Source organism: Crocodylus siamensis, chromosome 12, assembly GCF_052110815.1.
Source record: "Crocodylus siamensis isolate JL-2025a chromosome 12, ASM5211081v1, whole genome shotgun sequence".
Lineage (NCBI taxonomy): Eukaryota > Metazoa > Chordata > Crocodylia > Crocodylidae > Crocodylus > Crocodylus siamensis.
Genome location: NC_143406.1, coordinates 1,313,594 through 1,329,978, shown reverse-complemented (window position 1 = coordinate 1,329,978; position 16,385 = coordinate 1,313,594). Strand labels below are relative to the sequence as shown.

General features: G+C 63.6%; 2 protein-coding genes across 15 annotated transcripts in view; one reads left to right on the top strand and one right to left on the bottom strand.

The window, feature by feature from the left end:
• Nucleotides 1-1,530: 1,530 nt before the first annotated feature.
• Nucleotides 1,531-5,145, top strand: LDLRAD2 (low density lipoprotein receptor class A domain containing 2). The gene is made up of 5 exons (XM_090023385.1): nucleotides 1,531-1,835; nucleotides 2,433-2,924; nucleotides 3,318-3,467; nucleotides 3,675-3,806; nucleotides 4,555-5,145. The coding sequence occupies exons 1-5, from the start codon at nucleotides 1,739-1,741 to the stop codon at nucleotides 4,770-4,772; spliced, it is 1,089 nt and encodes a 362-aa protein (XP_089879511.1). The 5' UTR covers nucleotides 1,531-1,738; the 3' UTR covers nucleotides 4,773-5,145.
• A 510-nt stretch (nucleotides 5,146-5,655) lies between these two features.
• HSPG2 (heparan sulfate proteoglycan 2) overlaps nucleotides 5,656-16,385 on the bottom strand; it is an 84,572-nt gene continuing 73,842 nt past the window's right edge. For 11 of the 14 annotated variants that reach the window (XM_090023314.1, XM_090023320.1, XM_090023318.1 and 8 more), the window contains 23 exons: nucleotides 16,254-16,351; nucleotides 15,892-16,158; nucleotides 15,692-15,804; nucleotides 15,331-15,478; nucleotides 14,730-14,846; nucleotides 13,773-13,857; nucleotides 13,421-13,565; nucleotides 13,161-13,260; nucleotides 12,825-12,934; nucleotides 12,637-12,745; nucleotides 12,342-12,440; nucleotides 12,043-12,264; nucleotides 11,287-11,531; nucleotides 10,798-10,969; nucleotides 9,979-10,101; nucleotides 9,559-9,615; nucleotides 9,255-9,330; nucleotides 8,891-8,969; nucleotides 8,220-8,261; nucleotides 7,822-7,892; nucleotides 7,560-7,643; nucleotides 7,293-7,396; nucleotides 5,656-6,882 (listed from right to left, as the gene is read on the bottom strand). In XM_090023314.1, coding sequence (XP_089879440.1) covers nucleotides 6,710-6,882; nucleotides 7,293-7,396; nucleotides 7,560-7,643; nucleotides 7,822-7,892; nucleotides 8,220-8,261; nucleotides 8,891-8,969; nucleotides 9,255-9,330; nucleotides 9,559-9,615; nucleotides 9,979-10,101; nucleotides 10,798-10,969; nucleotides 11,287-11,531; nucleotides 12,043-12,264; nucleotides 12,342-12,440; nucleotides 12,637-12,745; nucleotides 12,825-12,934; nucleotides 13,161-13,260; nucleotides 13,421-13,565; nucleotides 13,773-13,857; nucleotides 14,730-14,846; nucleotides 15,331-15,478; nucleotides 15,692-15,804; nucleotides 15,892-16,158; nucleotides 16,254-16,351 — 2,839 coding nt within the window. In that variant the 3' untranslated portion in view covers nucleotides 5,656-6,709. The remainder of the gene's footprint in view (nucleotides 6,883-7,292; nucleotides 7,397-7,559; nucleotides 7,644-7,821; nucleotides 7,893-8,219; nucleotides 8,262-8,890; nucleotides 8,970-9,254; nucleotides 9,331-9,558; nucleotides 9,616-9,978; nucleotides 10,102-10,797; nucleotides 10,970-11,286; nucleotides 11,532-12,042; nucleotides 12,265-12,341; nucleotides 12,441-12,636; nucleotides 12,746-12,824; nucleotides 12,935-13,160; nucleotides 13,261-13,420; nucleotides 13,566-13,772; nucleotides 13,858-14,729; nucleotides 14,847-15,330; nucleotides 15,479-15,691; nucleotides 15,805-15,891; nucleotides 16,159-16,253; nucleotides 16,352-16,385) is intronic. The other 3 variants (XM_090023317.1, XM_090023330.1, XM_090023326.1) reach the window with 1 other exon arrangement.

The window sequence follows — 16,385 nt, the reverse complement described above, 5'->3', positions numbered from 1 at the left end:
AAGCTTATTTCAACAAAAATTGGAAGCCAGCAAATTGACTGTAGCATGCATAAACGTCATTCTTAGAAGGCCTGACTATATTAGTCACCTGCTGAGCCAAAGCCAAACATGACTAGCAAGGAATATGCAGAGAAAATTCAAGCTATTTAGCCCAGGGACATAATCATCTCATGTGAGGCACTGGGTGTGTGATCCACCAGGTCACCCGTTTCATGTTTACCCACTTTTAACCATTTGGGTTTTTAACACACATTGATTTAAATTGGTTTTTCCATGCCGAGGTATGTTGTTTTTCAAATTAAAGTCGGTGCCCCCCCAGTTAAAACAACCCAGATCTTTGCTCTTTTTGGTAGGTGTTTGGAGATAAAAACCATTCTCCATTATGCCAGCTGGACACACAGCTCAGATGTCCCAGAGACAGCAACTTGTTGCATTCAAGATTGGAAAGAAATGACTGGAGCCAAGTATCTGGTGCCTATCAGGTGCAGGGTCCATGCTAGCATATACATGCTGTTTTCTAGTAAACCATCATCCCAATTCAGGGGAGCTTGAACTCAGCTGTGGGCAGTCTGGAGCACTCACAGGCTATTTCAAAGTCATCCTCCGGTGGGGAATTTGTTCCCTAATTATTATGCAGACTGCTACTGGAAGAAGAGAGGTGAATGGGCCCGAGCAATGGAGGGGGGAGAAGAGGAGGGGAAAGTGGGATGAGGCAGCAAAGACACGGTCATGCTGAAAGGTCATCCCAGGCTGAACAACCTGTTGGGCCAGTGCGGTTAAGACGTGCTCCGTTCTGTGGCCAGCACCCCACATGGTTGGCATCACAGTTGCCGTTCCCTCTCCATCCTGCATCCATAGGGGAAGCCTCTGGCACCCTTTTGGAGCAGGGTTTGAACTCATGCCTCTGCAGCTTTGGCAAGATGCCTTAACAGCTCTGCCAATGCAGCGCAGCTAAGAGATGTGCAGGGGCCAAAACCTGTGACAGCAGCAAATGGCCCGCTTGCTGCAAAGTGGTCTCTCCCCAGTCTCGGCAGCCACTCCGATGGACACAACCCCCTTGTGTTTCTTGACTTCCCTTCCTCTGCTTTGTATTCAGCCGGGTGCTTTGGCGTGTGCTGCCCAGGTGCCTTAGGCGCTTGCTGAATGGGGGACCGAAGTGGTTTTCATCCGTTCCCAGTCAAACCCAAACCTCTTGTTGTTGGCCTGGAGCTCACAGCTCTTGGCCTCATGCCTCCCTTGGTTAAAGCTCTGGCACTTGTCTGCCCTGCAGCTGTGCCCTCCGTACCTCCTCCTCACTGCACGGATCTGGGCCGTGCTGGGATGCTGTCACTAGCCTTTTAGCCTTGTGGATGCAAGTCCTGGGCAGCACATTGCATTGTCCTTCCCCCCCACCCCCTTCTTCCATCAAACTCCTGGAGTTTCCTTGGCAACCCCCTAACACAAATCCTGATCGTAAAAAAGCAGGATGAAGCAAGGACAAAGGGCAAGCTCTGGGAGTCCTTGTGCCCAGACAGCAGCGAGAGAAAAAAAGGCCTCTTCCCTTTAATCAACACCCAGGGCTGCTGCCTTTTGCTGTCCCCTCTGTTCCCATGGCAGACCACACTAAAGGAGCCCCCAGCCTGGTTTGCTCACAGAAAGCCGGGAGGCTGCCGCGCTCCTCAGTCTCCCAGCTGTTGCCATCCCAGACGGCACGACTTGCTCTCACTCCGGACTTTGGGATTTGCACCAGTGGAAAGCGATGGCGAAGAGCAGCCCGAGGCACTGCCTGCGCCTGCTGTCCGGGTGGCTGGTGCTGTTCAGCTTTGTGGTGGTGGAGGTCTCATCCATCGAGACAGGTACTGCGGGCTTTCCAGGATGCTTCCTTTGCTCTCACGTCGCGGCCAGAGTTCAAAACCTGTAGGTTGTTTCCACCAGAAGCTTCCTGGAAGTTGAGGGTACTTTTAGGGTATTTTTCCAGCACCCTTCATTCATATGGGTGCCTAAAGGGGGTGAATAGGATATGGACTGAATGGAGAAGTCACTGCTTTGCTGCACCAAAAGGTAGCATGCTTCACATGGGGAAAGAGGAGACAACATAGCTATGCGTGGCAGTGGTCACATGTACCGGCCTCGCTGTGTGCCAGCAGTGGTTTTCCAGCTCAGGATTCGCTTTAGGCCCATGCTTTTCTGCTTGTGCCTTCTCTGCCCCCAAATGCATACAAGTGAAACCAAGGCTCAGGGAGAGTGTGACAGTGGGGGGACTCATGGGGGGCATTGGTCCATCAGGTCCCGTGCTGAGGCTGTTGCAGTGGCCTGGATGGGGGGAAATAAAAGGCAAGTGACCCCAGTCTTTGTTCCTGGCCAAAGCCGGAAGGCAGGGCCCGGCCGGTGGAGGTGCTGGGCCTGGACTACCCAGCACTGGATAGTGACCCCCCTGGGCTCTTCCTCCACAGTGAGCCTGGTGGATTTCTGTGGCCAGACGCTCCAGGACCACGGCATGATTATCACCTCTCACCGGGACTCGCGGCGCTATTACTTCGTGGCCATGGGCACCGATTGCCACCTGGTCATGCAGGCCGCGGCCCCCCGCGACAAGGTGCAGTTCCAGTTCCGGTTCTTCCTGGTGTACAGCCTGCTGCGCCTGCCCCTGCCCGGTGGCCCCGCACCCAGCACCACCGCCACCCTGCCACCCCTGGGCAGCCCCAGGCCACCGCAGACCCCGCCGGGGGGCGACCGGGAGCCGCCCGACCCCTGCCATGCCGGCTCCTACGTGCAGTTCTACGACGGCCGGGGACGGGCGGCCGAGCCCCTGGGGCGCCCGCTGTGCGGGAAGAGCATCCCTCGGCCTGTCCTGTCCACCGGGAACTTCCTGACGCTGCGCCTGGTGACGCGGGGCCAGCAGCCACGCGTGGACTTTGTGGGCGACTTCACGTCCTTCCGGCTGGGTAAGGGGCCTCGGCCGTGTCTGGGCAGAGCTCCCCACCAGCAGCGTGGGCTAGTAGTTAGGCTGCGAGTCAGGACTCCTGGGCTCTGTCCTCATCTCGGCCAAGAGGGTCCACAACGAGGGAGCGGAGGCCGGGACACCTGGGTCTATCGTGGGGCGGGTGCCAGGACACACGGGCTCTACCTCCAAGCCTGGGAGAGGAACGAGTCCCAGCAGTTAGAGCAGAAAGCTGGAAGTTGAGATGCCTGGGATGTGCTTTTGGCTGGGGGAAAAGGTAGTGGGGGAGAACAGTCAGGACTCCTGGGTCCCATTCCTAGCCTCACGTGTCCATGGGAGGTGGGGTCCTGCCCCGGGCGAGGGCAGCCAGGGTGCATTGCTGCCATGCCTGTTGCAGGCTTCAACATGTCGGGGTGCGGGCAGGAGCCCTATTTCCCCTGCCGCAATGGCAAGTGCATCCCCCAGAGCCTGGTGTGCGACAGCGCCGGTGTTGACAACTGCGGGGATGGCTCCGACCAGGCTGCCCGCCCCCCGGCCAGCTGCAAAGGTCTGTGCAGACTGCGGGCACCGTGGGAGGGTGCAGGGGCTGAAGTGTGGGCCCGATCCTGTGGGCGTGCGAAAGGCGGGGGGATGAGGCAATGGCTTGATGCTGGGCAGGGCTTGGCTCAGCCAGGGGAGGGTGAGCACGGCCTGGGGGCACATGGGCTGTGAAGCAGGGGTGCAGCTGCGACCTTTCTCCCTCTGCCCGCCCCAGGTCCTGCCCCCACCGCAGCACCTCTCCAGACTGCCGGGGCCCTGGCAGCCAGCTCCGCTTCCAGCTGTGGGAGGCCAGAGAAGAGCCAGTCCCCACCCCGGGACGCCAACCTCCAGGAGGACGCTGCCGCAGGTACCTCTCGTGGGGGGCAGCCTGCCCCCGGTGCCAGGCCGCACGGGTGCAGAGCAGGGGGTAGAGGTCTGCAGAGCCCCCAGCACCCATGCAGGTGCTCAGCAGATGGTTTTTCCTGCCAGCAGCTAATCGTAGAAGCATAGATTATGAGGGTGGGAAGGGAGCTCAGGAGGGCACATCCAGTCCAACCCCTGCTCCAAGCAGGACCAGCCCCAAAACTTCCAAGGAAGGAGATGCCACCGCCTCTCTGGGCACCTCCCTGTTCCTGTGCTTTACTACCCACCCTAATATCCGACCTGAACTTGCTGCGACAGGAGGCCGTTGCTCCTTGTTTCAGTCACGTCCAGCCTGTGCCACTCCTCTGCTCTGTATCCCTGGTGCCCTCCTTGGGTCACAGCCCCAAAATGCACTCTGGCACCTCTGGGACAATGTCCTCCTCCAGACAGCACTTCATGCTCCCCCCCTTCAAATAACCCGACCTTGAGGTTAAACAGACCCAAGCCGAAACAAACCCAGCGCCGAGCTTCCTGCACAGTGCTCCCTCCTTCCTTCTGGGTCTGGCCCAACTGAGCCCTAGCGTCAGGCTGTGGCTTGTAAGATGCTTTTTCCTCCCCTTCCCTTGCTAAGGCTGCCTGTGGGCACCTTCCTCTCTGCAAGGCATCTCCTCCAGGCCCCAGAGGCTGCTCCCTGGGGCTGGGGGTGATGGAGACCCCTGGCCTCCGGGTGACCGTGCCCCCTTCCCCTGCAGGTGGGCGGCTGGCTCTGCCGGCCCTCTCGGCGCTGCTGGGGGCTGCTGCGGGCTCTGGTCTCCTGCTCTGGTGCTGCTGCAGCCCCGGCTGGCTCATCTGGAGACTCGGCGCCTGCCGCTTCCTGCCCGGATGCAACTCAGCCTGCGCCGCCTGCCAGCTCTGCCCGCGTAGCTGCGCCCGCCGTGGCAAGGTGGCCCCACGCCACCTGCCTGCCTGACTCCTCTGCAGCCGGGCCCTGCCCTTCGGCCCCTCTCCGCAGGGCGTGAGCCCTGCTGGGGCTGGGGACACCAGGCATCGCCCTCAGCCTCACACCCTCTCCGGCCGGCATGTGCTCTCTTCCCATCACACTCCCAGAGCCCGTGGTTCCCTGCTCCATCCCACACTGCCCCCCGGCCGCTGTACCACCGGGCTGGCAGGGCTGCGGTGCCAATGAGGGGCTCCGGTGTGGGGTCTCGGGTGAGCTGCCTCCTGCCACAGGGCCCTGGGGAAGGAGGGAGCCGGACCCCACCCCGGACTGTCTCCCTCAGCAAGCAGGATCCTTGGCCAGCAGTGGGGACATGACCAGGGCTGGGTGCCTGTGGTGAATAAAGCAGCTGTGTCCAAAGTGTGTTTGCAAAGCAGACCCCGCGGTGCAGCAGGGAAGCCGTCACCCAGCAGCCACGTTTCCAGCATGCCGGGACAGGGACAGCGTCCGCGAATCGTGGGGCCAAGCCTGGGGGTCCCGAGACAGCCAAGCAGGGCACCCTCGCTTCGTGCCCTGGGGGCAGAGCGGCCCCTGGACTGGGTCACGCAGCACCAGGGAGGGGCGAGGTCCCGAGGAGTAGTGGCAGCTCCGCACCCCCACGGGGTCCCAGCCAGCACTGGGGCAAGGGCTGAAGGGCAGGCGGCGTGGGGGGCTTGTCTCCTAGCTGGATGCCCCCAGCTGGGCCGGGGTGCAAGGAGCCCACGGGATGGGCACTGCGGGGGGTGGAGTGCTGGGCAGCCCCAAAGCTGGGGGTGGGAGCTATGAGGCCGACACCTGGGGCAGAAGTCAGTCCCCCGTCCCGGTGCCTCCAATGCTGATGGTGGAAGCAGAGGCGGTGCAGGTCTGCGAGACGACGCTCGGTTGTTACTTGTCGTTTAATAGGAAGCCAACGAGACAGCATGGCCGGGTGCGACCTGAGCAGAGCGGGCCCCCAGCCCCCCATCCCCGCGGGGCCGTTTCTGCCAGGCATGGCTCGGCTCGGCTCGCACGGGCGGGAGCCCAGCACCTTCCCGGCCCCTTGGCGCACCCCAAAGCCGAGGCTGTGTTGCTGGCGTCTGGTCTCCAGGTTTCCCCGCATCACATCTCTTCTGCCCACGGGCCAGGGTCTCCCCACCGCTTTGTCGGCTGGGCCATGTCTCATCATTGCAAGTCACTTGGAGGCACGAAGGAGCCTCCCGGGGGCACGAGGTTCCCGGGCCCGGGCTGTGCTGGGAAGCTGAGCCCGCGGCACGTGCTTCCGAACGAAGGGGAGGTCTGGAGGTGGCCGGAGCCAGAGGAGGCTCCGGGGAGGAGTGGTGGGGATTGTCCTGGATCCAGGAAGGCACGAAGGTGAGTGTGCAGTGCCCTGAGCCTGGCGTGTCTTTGGGCTGTGCTGGCCGGAGTGGGGCCGAGGGATGTCGGATGTCTCTGCCCAGCGCCTGTGCCCCCGGGAGGGGTGTGCTGCAGAAGCCTCCTTCCCTGCCTGCTGCCCCTGCCCCAGGTTGGCGTGGAGCTGTCCAAGCTGCCAGGATTTGGCCTTCGTCCCCTGACACTGGACAGTCCAGGGGGTCCCGTTATGCTCCTGTGGCAGCCCGGTGATGGCATGCAGCAAAGCCAGCTGGCCCCTGCTCCCTCCTGCGTGCCACAGAGCAAGAGGGGGCAGGGGGAGGCTTCTCCATCCGTGGGGCCCAGCCGTGGCCGAGTCGGTGGCCGGAGGCTCTGCGGGGCCCAGTGCGCCTGGGGCACCGGGTGCTCGAGGGCGGCGGTGATGAACACGGCCCCCTCCCCTGCTGGGGATTTGGTTTTTTTTTTTTGGTAGCAGCAAAGCACCATTTTCCTCTTTGTTTCTTTACAAAAAAAATTCATCAGCATCAAAATAATAAGAACAGGCGTCTGTGGGGGGCCGTGGCCGGGGGAGTGGCAGGCCAGGCCTACGAGGGGCACTCCCGGGTGTTGGTGCCAGCCTCCACGTGGTGCTGCAAGTCGATGGGCTGTGGTGGCTGCTGGCCCGGCCTCTCGTTCATCAGCACCAGGTTCTTGATGCAGCCTGTGATGCCCGAGGTGAACTTGCCCGTGGTGAGGGTCTGCACGGCCGGAGCACCTCCTGCGGGCAATGGGGGGCAGTCAGCCCGCAGGGCTGGGCACAGGGGGGGAAACTGAGGCACCCCGAGGGGAAGGGATAGGGACACGCACTCACACATGCACATGCACAAGCATACACACTCACACAAACACAAACATGCATGCACATACACAAATGTGTGCATACGCACATGCCTACACACGCTGATCCATTGGGTCCCTTCCGACTCTATAATCTGTGAATCTATGTACACACGCTCACACAAACGCTCATGCACACACATACAAATACATACATAGGCACCCACATACATACACGCACATGCACAGACACGCACACAAGCACACAAATATGTACACACACACACACATACACATGCACACAAACAGGTGTTGTGTGCCCTGCTCCCCATGCAGCCGCCCCGGCCTCACCGATGTATACGTTGCCCTTGGTGTTCACCATGATGTTGTTGCCGGGAGACTCTCCGCTCACCGGCTCCTCTCCGTCCACCTGCAGCGAGCCCTGCCGCCCTTCCCTGCAAGGGGGGAAAGGGGAGCCCTGAGACCCTGGGCAGAGTGGGGGAAGAGGTGGTGCCTTCCCCTGACCCTGTGCCAGGCAGCTGAGGTCTGGCACCAAGCTCTCCGGGCACCCAGCTCCTGGCACATCCCGGCGGCCTGAGTCCCGTGCTAGTCCCTTACCGCATGGCCGTCACTTTGTGCCACTCGCCATCATTGATGGGGTCATCAGAGACGATGCTGGCCTCGCCGCTACCCAGCTGGTAGCTGCAGGGAGACACCAGGAGGGTTAGCGTGGCCCATGGGGCTGCTCCTGCCAGAGCCAGGGCGGAGGGGAGTCAGGATATGGAGTGAAGCTGGGGGCTTTGCTGGGGCAGCCTCGGGGGCTGGGGCCTGAGTGGGTCCCTGGAGATGGGCGCAGAGTGGAGGTCAGGGCACTGCTCACCTGAACACCAGGTGCCCGTCTTTGAGGCCAAGGCTGATGAAGTCCTTGGCTTTGCCGCTCTCGCCTTCCTCCTGCCGGTGAGAGAAGCATGCTGAGATTGCTCTGACCCTGGCCTGGTGCCACCTCCCCCCGCCCCGTGCCCATGACAGTCAGGCTCAGAGCACGTGCGTGTGTATGCACACATGCATGCAGGAGCGGATCCCACGAGCGCGCATGGGAAGGAGCCACCCTCAGCCAGCAGCAGGTACTGGATGTACTTGTGGCATCTGGTCTGGGGGCTGAGAGAGGAGTGGGGCACCATGCCGGGACAGTGGCACGTGGCATGGTCCCCGGTGCAGTCCTGTGCTGCCCCTTGCCTGCAGCCTGAGCCAGCCAGCCTGGCACGGCTCGGTAAATACCTCGTTAGTAGCATGCAGATCGAAAGCAGGCTCCCCGGCTACCTGGAGAAGAAACGGGCACAGGGCAGTTATGCAGCCACAGCATCAAAGCTGGAGTGGGGAGGACGGAGCGGCGCGGGGGGCATGTTAGTCCAGGCCAGAGCCAGGCAGCAGAGGTAGGCTTCATGCAGGCAGAGGCCAGTGGGACACGTGGCAGCTCTCCTGCCCCAGCCTGGCCATGCAATGCGGGAGGGAGCAGCCCGCGCAGGCAGTCCCATGTGTGCAGGGGCCCTGCTCATGGTCCAGCCTCGCTGCGGCAGACACCAATAGCCTGCTCCATGTGCACGATGCTGCTGCTTTTCTATGCCAGCCGGGCTCCAGGCAAGCAGTACCCCCACCCCCTAAGCCCCTCCAAAGCCAGCTCTGCACCCTTGAGAGCCCTGTTTTAGCAGGGAAGTCCTTGCCTGCATCCACCAACCTGCCTTGCCCCCCTGCTCACTGGCTCCTAATGCCAGACTCATGCCCCAGCTCTCCCTCAGCTCCCCTGTGCTGGCAAAGCCAGTCCCAGCTGCTGGGGCAGGCCAAGCCTTTCTGGCTCCTGTCTCGGCCCCGCTGCAGAGGGTGCTGGCTCCCGGCACCAGCACATGGCACTGAGCCTGCCCCAGCGCCGTGTCAGGCCCCCATGGACTCACCACACCCTGCCAGAGGACCACGCCGTTGGGAGAGGTGGTGCGCACTTCCAGCTCAATGGTCTCCGGTGCCTCAGGGCGGCTGCAACGAGACAAGGCTGCGATTAGATGTTGCCGGGTGTGGGAGAGACCCCAGGTCCCGGAGCCATGCTCCCCACGCCTGCTGCAGAGAGCCTCACCCTCCCCAGATGCCACCCGCTCCTGGGCTGGGACCCCGCAGCCCGGCTCTGCCTGGGGCTCCCTGGCCTCTGCTCGCTGGACGGGGGGAACCCTTCCTGCACCCGCGCCCATCGTGGCTGGCCAAGGAAGCCAGACTACAATGCAGGGAGCACCTCTCCTCCTCCCCAGGCTCCTGGTGCCCACTCACCTCCTGGGGAACAGGTGTCTGGGAAGCGCAAGGTAGCCACCATCATAGAAATAGGCTCCATACTGGCCTGGGGCATCTGCAGGAGGAGAGGAGGTGGTCAGGGGGTGCAGGGCAGGCGGCGTGGGTGGGCACAGCAGTAGGTTTGGGATGGCAGGCCAGGGGAATCCAGGGGAGTGGGATGGGGGCTGCTGCTGGGGCCAGGCACGTGGGTGGGATCCGCAGGATGCCAGCTCCAGGCGCTTGACCATGGGGCTTAGAGAAGGGGGAGGCCAGGCTCTGTGCCATGGGAAGACGGGTACTGTACCGTTGCCCCCACTGCCCTCGGGGAGCCACTCCCGGTCCAGCTTCTGCAGCGCCAGGCCTGCAAGGGCAAGAGACGGAGACGTGCGTTAGGGATGGTGTGGGCATGGCATGGTCATCCTGGGGGGCCCCTGGGCACAGGGTGGGGTGGCGGAGAGGGGCCCTTGCCTGTGGGTGCCCTTCCTCATGGGGCTCACTGCTAGCCGATGAGCCGCCCCCCAGCCCCAGCCTGTAAGACATGGTCCCCTCAGCCACACCTCCCCTGACAGCCCCTACCCAGGTGCCTACTGCACCCAACGCCCCAGACACCCTCTCCCACCTGCTCCAGCTCCTGCAGTCCTCTGGGGCTGAGTCCGCCCCAGTGAACACCCCTGGGCACTGCCCCCCACCTCACTGCCCACAGCCCTTGTGCCCTGGCGCCTACTCTGCTCGCAGTACGTCCCCACGAAGCCGTCTGGGCATAGGCATCGGCTCGCCTTGCACGTCCCACCGTTCAGGCAGGGGTTGCCCAGCAGGCACGGGTCGTCGGCCAGCTCGCAGCGGTCACCTGTGAGGAGAGGCTGGCTGAGCCCCGGGTCACTGTGCCGGCTCGCAAAACGTGTACATGTACGCACAGGTATATGCACAAACCACGCATGTGCACCTACATATAGGCACATGCACAACTGGACACACATGCATGCATACATGTATGCACAAGTGTATGCATACAGGCATGCACAGACACACCCACACACATACACGTATGAACAAAATTTGCATACATGCATGCACACCCATGCGCACACACGCACACAAGTGTATGTATGCAGACACCCACATACATAAATGTATCCCCCCTGACACACATACGCACAAGTCTGTGCATACAGGCAAGCACACACCCATGCACACACCCATGCACAAATATATGCATACAGGCATGGACACATACATACATGCATGCGTGCACAGGCACATACAGATGCATGCACACATACACATAACGTGCACGCACACACACACACACACACACACACACACACATGCAGGCACACACTGCCTCTGCAGCATGCCCCCAGCCTGGGGCGCATCCAGCCCTGCTGGCACCAAGCCCCTGCCATGGGGCAGTCACACCCTGACCAGGTCTCAGAGCAGTGGTCTACAAGGGGGGCCCCAACCCAGCCCCCGCAGCTGGGAGGGCCCCAAGCTGCTCTGGTGATGCCGGCACAGCCTGCCGCGCGCACCCGGGTCCCACGCTCACCGTGAAAGCCGTCCTGGCACAGGCACTGGAACTCGTACTCGCCGGTGGGCAGGCACTTGGCGCCGTGCAGGCAGGGCCGGCGGTCGCAGGGCGAGCTGTCGTAGCACTGCGCCACACTCCGGCTCTCCTGGAAGCTGTACGAGATGTCCACCCTCTTCCCGTTGATGGACACCTGTGGGGCAGGGGTGCCACGTCACCCACACCTGGGCCTGAGCCAGACAGACCGCAGGTCCCTTGGCCTGTCCAGGGCCAGGGCCCAGGACTGGGGCAAGAACCCATGTACCAGGCTCCCAGCCCTGGCCGGGAGGAGAGGGACCTGCCCCATCGGGCACCAAATGCCCACGTCCATGCTGGAAGTGGAACCCAGGAGTCTGCGTTCCCCACAGTCACCCCACTCCCCGCCCAGAGCCGGTGCCGACCCCAAGAGTCTGGGGCCCCCGCTGTCCCCGCAGAGCGCCCGTCCCTCGGGGGGCAGGGGGCCAGCCTCACCTCGCCCACACAGCCGTGGAAGTGGGCGCTGATATTGGCGGCCACAGGCAGCACCACAGATGGGTCCACCCCACCCAGGAACATGGGCGTGCGCAGGTTGAGGCCTTGGCTCTTGCCCGGAGACGACCGCTTCACCGGCCGGCCACCGTCCACCACGAGGGTGCCATCCTTACTGCTGCGCTCTGCCGAGACCCGGTGCCAGCGGCCCAGGGCGAGGGGCTCCGTGCTCTGCAGCACGGCCATGCCTATGAGAGAGAGCGCACGGGGAGACGTTTTCGTTTTCGTTTTTGTTTTTTTTTTGCACCGGTCCTGGAAGCAGTAATACCAGGTCAATGCATGGAGTGGATGGAGCACGCTCCGGTTCCACCACCTGCTCAGGCCTGCCAGAGCCCTGGCACCTCACGGCAGCTGGCACGCTCAGGGCCATGTGCTCCCTGCACTGTGGCCACCAAGGAGGGACCTGTGAGCGGGCATCCAGGGGCACTGTGTGCCAGGGAGAAATGGAGCCAGATCCATGCCAGGGGGGATGGAGGGCTAGCTCCTTCTCTCTTCTGCCCCAATCTGCAGCAGGACACTGGACCTCAAGGACCTGGGGTCTGACCCATCTGGGGCGGTTTTTATGAGGGTGCTGCCGAGCTACACAGCATTCCCCGCTCCAGACAGCAGGTGTGATGGGCATGCTGGGTCTGGGCACCTGGGGCACGAAGCTCTTGTTGGCTGGTACGCACCGTCCCAGCTGTGCGGGCTGAGCCCTACCTGAGCCCAGCTCGTAGAGAAACTGCAGGCGCCCGGCAGCCATGGCGAGCGAGACGAAGTCTTCCACGGGGCCGCCCTTGCCCGCGCTGAAGAAGATGAGGCCATCGGGCGACAGCGGCTTGAACTCGGCATCCACCCGCAGCTCGTAGTGGATGTTGGTGAGGGGCGGGTACGAGATGAAGGCGTCGCGCCCGTTGAAGAAGGGGGTGGTCACCATGACCCCTGCGGGCACGGGGAAGGAGGGTGGTTACCTGAGTGGCCCGCTCTGCCCCGGCTGCCCGCACCGGCCCTGCACGCACCTTCCATGCACTTCTCGCCTGTCTTGCCCAGGTGGCAGCGGCAGGTGTAGCCCTGCCCATCCGCTCGGTTAATGCAGGTGGCGTCCGGTCCGCAGGCCTCTGCGGGGGGAGACGGTGCCATTTATTATCAAGCTGCTGCTCTGGGCGTGGGGTTGACTTTGGGCTGTCCCATGGGAGGGGATCCTGCAGCCCAGGCTGGAGGCAATTCTCCACCCAGCCCCAAGCCCAGGCTGGAGACCTGGCCCCCGGCAGGGCTCGGTACAGCGGTGGAGCAGGGGTTGCCCGGCGGGGGTACCTGGGTGGCAGTGCAGGGCCTGCGAGTGCTCGCAGTTGCTGCCAGTGAAGCCCTGCGGGCAGTGGCAGACGTAGCTGCTGCTCTCCGAGTCCCTGCAGACACCGCCGTTCTGGGAAGGGCCGAGCAGAGGGTTAGAGGGTCTGCCTGGGGGGCACGGTCCCCACCGCCCCCGTGCCGGCGCACGTTACCTGGCATGGCTGGTCCCTGCAGGTGGGGCAGCTGGTGACGCCGTGAGCTGGCAGGTCCAGGTCCCTGAAGATCACCTCTTCGCCCTGGATCAGCAGCTGGCGCACGCAGCCTGCGAAGAGGGCAAACGGGGCTGGTGAGAGGCCCGGGGGCACCTCAAATGCATGCAGGTAGCGGGGCAGGGAGTGCGGGGGCCACGAACATGTGAGTGGTGCTCGGCAGGGCAATGCACAACCTCTCCCAGAGACATGCTGCCCTCACATGCATGCAGGCACACACAGGCTCGGCTGGGCCCTAGCATGTGGGCACCAGGGCTGGGCTGCACGGGGAACACTCACCGATGAAACCGCTGCTGAGGCCGGTCTTGGCGATGGCGGCGTAGCTGGGATACCCGCCCAGGTACAGCTCCTCGTTCAGATCCAGCCCCTGGAACTTGCCCTGCGCATACGAAGAGGGTCGGGGCTGTGGCCTGAGGACCCTCCATGTCCCACTCGAGTTGCAGCAGCAATGCCAGCCTGCCCCTGGGTCCCCGCTTCCCTGTGGGGCTCGGCTCCAGGCCTGCTGGGCATCTTGGGGCAGTGCCAGGCCCCCTGCTCACCTGCGAGGTGCCGTTGACGGGTGGGTGGTCGTCCAGCACGAGGGAGCCCTGGGTGAGGTTGCGGTACAGCCGCACCGTGTGGAACTCCCCCAGCCGGATCGGCGTCGGGTGCCGGATCGTGGCCATGCCCGAGCCGGCATCGAACCTGCAATTTCAAGCCCGTCAGGGCTGCGGAGGCCAGCGGGGACGTTCTCCCTCCTTTGCCTCGCCCCCACGCTCAGAGCCCAGCCCTGCGTGCACCGGGACCCCCCAGACAGCACCAGGAAGCAGGGTTTGGAGGAGCCCCGTGCCAGTCGGGGGGCTCCGCGGGCCCAGGCCTTGCCCGTGGTGCGGGGACACGGCCAGGTCTCACCTGAATTCTGGCCGGCCGCCCACCAGGCCGAAGGACACGAAGTCGGCACCGGTGCTCTTCTTCTGCCCGTTGTACAGCAGCATCCCTGCAAGAGCAGAGGGGTGAGCCTGGCGGCAGTGCCACGGCCAGGCACGGGCCTGGGGGCAGGTGGCAGCTACAAGCACCCTGGTCCCTGGGACCTGCAGGAGCCCTGGCTCCTGGGCCAGCCTGGGACCCACGCATGGGTCTCTGCAGCCGGGGCCAGAGGAGCCGCTCCACCCGTACAGCAGTAGTAGGCTTCTATCTTCTACCAGCGCAGGCAGACACACACCACACTCAGCCAGGTCTCCCCAAGCAGACCCAGCCCGCTGCTTCTGCCCACCCCCAGGCAGCGCTGATTAGGAGGCGACCCCCAGGCCAGCAGCCCGATGGCACGGCCCGGGCACCCCGTGCCTCGGCGTGATGTCACTGCTTGTGACATCACGGGATGGAGTTAAGCACAGCAAGACAGGGATGGCCCCAGCTGCAAGGAGTTAGGCACACAGGCATCCTGGCCCGTGCTGAGGCCTCGCTGGTCCTGGGCACTTGGTTAGTCTGGGCTGGGCTGGTGGATTTAACGCGACCCCATGGGGTGCACGGGGCGTGGGCACACCCCTCCCCGAGCCAGCCCCCCGGGCAGCGGGGAAGAGGCGGCAGGCAGAGCTTACCTGAGTACAGAATGAGAGCTGGAGGGGAGAGGGGTATGGACAGAACAGATGGAGAAGGACAGACAGGCGGAGAGAGACAGAGCGGGGGGCCAAGACGGAGAGAAAGGAGGAAAATCAGAATGGGTGAGTGAGAAACACGGGCTTGATCCGCCTGTCTCTGAGAGGGGACGCTGCCACGGGCGGGGGGAGCTTGTGAGATGGGGGCTCTCCCTCCCTCCTGGGGCACAGGCTGGTGGCCTGGACCCGTGCTGGGCAGAGGGTCTCCGCTTACCATTGGCGATGTCCGGCCGGAAGGTGATTTGGATCTCAAACTTCTTGTAGGCGTCCTTGATGGTGGGCAGGGGCAGGTAGGACTGGGGGCTCTGCGTGAAGTAGGGCACCACCCGCTCTGCAATTGGGGGGAGACAGTGAGCTGCAGCTAGGGCTGGTGCCCGTCGGGTTTGGGGCCCCGTTGCACAGGGCAGCTCTGTGCCCGGGGACCACGAGGACTCGTTACCTCCATGCCAACCTCCCCTGTCCCTGCCATGCAGACCAATGCGCTGGCCTGGCCACGGCCGCGCTAGCAGGGGCAGGATGGAGATGGACCCGGCTGTGAGCAGTTCCTCGGGAACAGCCACGCTGCAGCCGGCGGAGCGGGGAGAGCACGGCCACAGCTGCCAGCACCACGCTGGGTCCTCAGCACCTCCCAGAGTAGCTCCCGTGGCTGCACCCCACGGGCCTCAGCTGGCTTGGCAGCGACCTTGCTGTCCTTGGCTGGGAGGGCCGCATCCGCTGCGTGTGTGGGAGCACGGCTGGGGAGGGGTGTGGAGGAGGGGGCAAGGGCCGTGTCCCAGTCGGCTCCAGGGGCTCACGCGTCGCCCCAGCGCACTCACCTTGGACCTTGAGCATGGAGATGGCCGTCACCTTCCCCTGCCGGTTGGAGGCTGTGCAGATGTAGACCCCCGCGTCTTCCGGCTTGACGGAGGGGATGGTCAAGATATTGTTCTCCAGCTGGACGCCTTCGGGGAGGTCTCCCTGCAGCTGAAACCCAACACCGGAGCAGGAAACTGTCACCACCCCAGAACCACTGATGGCGGTCCCCATGGACAAGGCGAAGCTGTCACTGGGTCTCTACAAACCCAACTCCTTCTACCCTCCATCTCTCCCCTACCCCCCTGCCCCTGTGCCCAGCCCGTGCCATCTGGCCTGGGGACAAACCCTGCTGGCACCTCCTCTGGGAGGCTGTGCACTTACCTTGGTCCACTTGATCTCGGGGATGGGGAAGCCAGTAGCCAGGCAGGGGAACACAACTGTGGACCCCACGGCCACCTCCTTCATCTCCGGCTGGGCGGCAATCTGGGGGACAGCTGCAGGGAGGGAATGGCGCTCTTCAGGCCTTGTGGGGCAAGCAATCGTGCACCCCCTCACCGCATCGCCAGGGCCTCTCTGCTTACACTGGACGTGGAGGATGACGTGAGACTGCACGGTGCCCACGTCGTTGGTGGCAGTGCAGCGGTACTGCCCTGCGTCCGACTGCTCCACCCGCTCGATCTTCACCGTCCCGCCGCTGACGGCGATGTCGGGGCGCAGGCGGCCGCCCACCTTGCTCCAGGTGACGTGTGGCTTGGGGTCCCCGGTGGCCAGGCACTCGAACTCCACCGTGCTGCCCATCAGCACCGTCTGCACCAAGGTGCGGATGTTGATCATCACCTTGGGCAGCGCTGCGGGGGAGAAGGCAGAGCGGTGAGCGCGCGGCCGAATCTCCACGCGGCCCCAGGGAGCCGGGTCAGCCTCCCGGGGCCGGGCCTCCACTTACCCTGGATCACCAGCTTGGCACTGTGCTGGGCCTCCCCGGAGGGGCTGCTGGCCCGGCAGGTGTACACACCCTGGCAACTGCGGTCCAAATTCGGGATCCTGCAGAGAACCAGCAAGGGAACGGGCTGGGTCC

What these genes read in the sequence shown, in the direction of transcription:
- LDLRAD2 (XM_090023385.1), top strand. Translation starts at nt 1,739, where the DNA reads ATGGCGAAGAGCAGCCCGAGGCACTGCCTGCGCCTGCTGTCCGGGTGG. An exon ending in GGTCTCATCCATCGAGACAG is followed by an intron (nt 1,836 to 2,432) that starts GTACTGCGGGCT and finishes CTTCCTCCACAG; the next exon opens with TGAGCCTGGTGGATTTCTGT. An exon ending in CCCCCCGGCCAGCTGCAAAG is followed by an intron (nt 3,468 to 3,674) that starts GTCTGTGCAGAC and finishes TGCCCGCCCCAG; the next exon opens with GTCCTGCCCCCACCGCAGCA.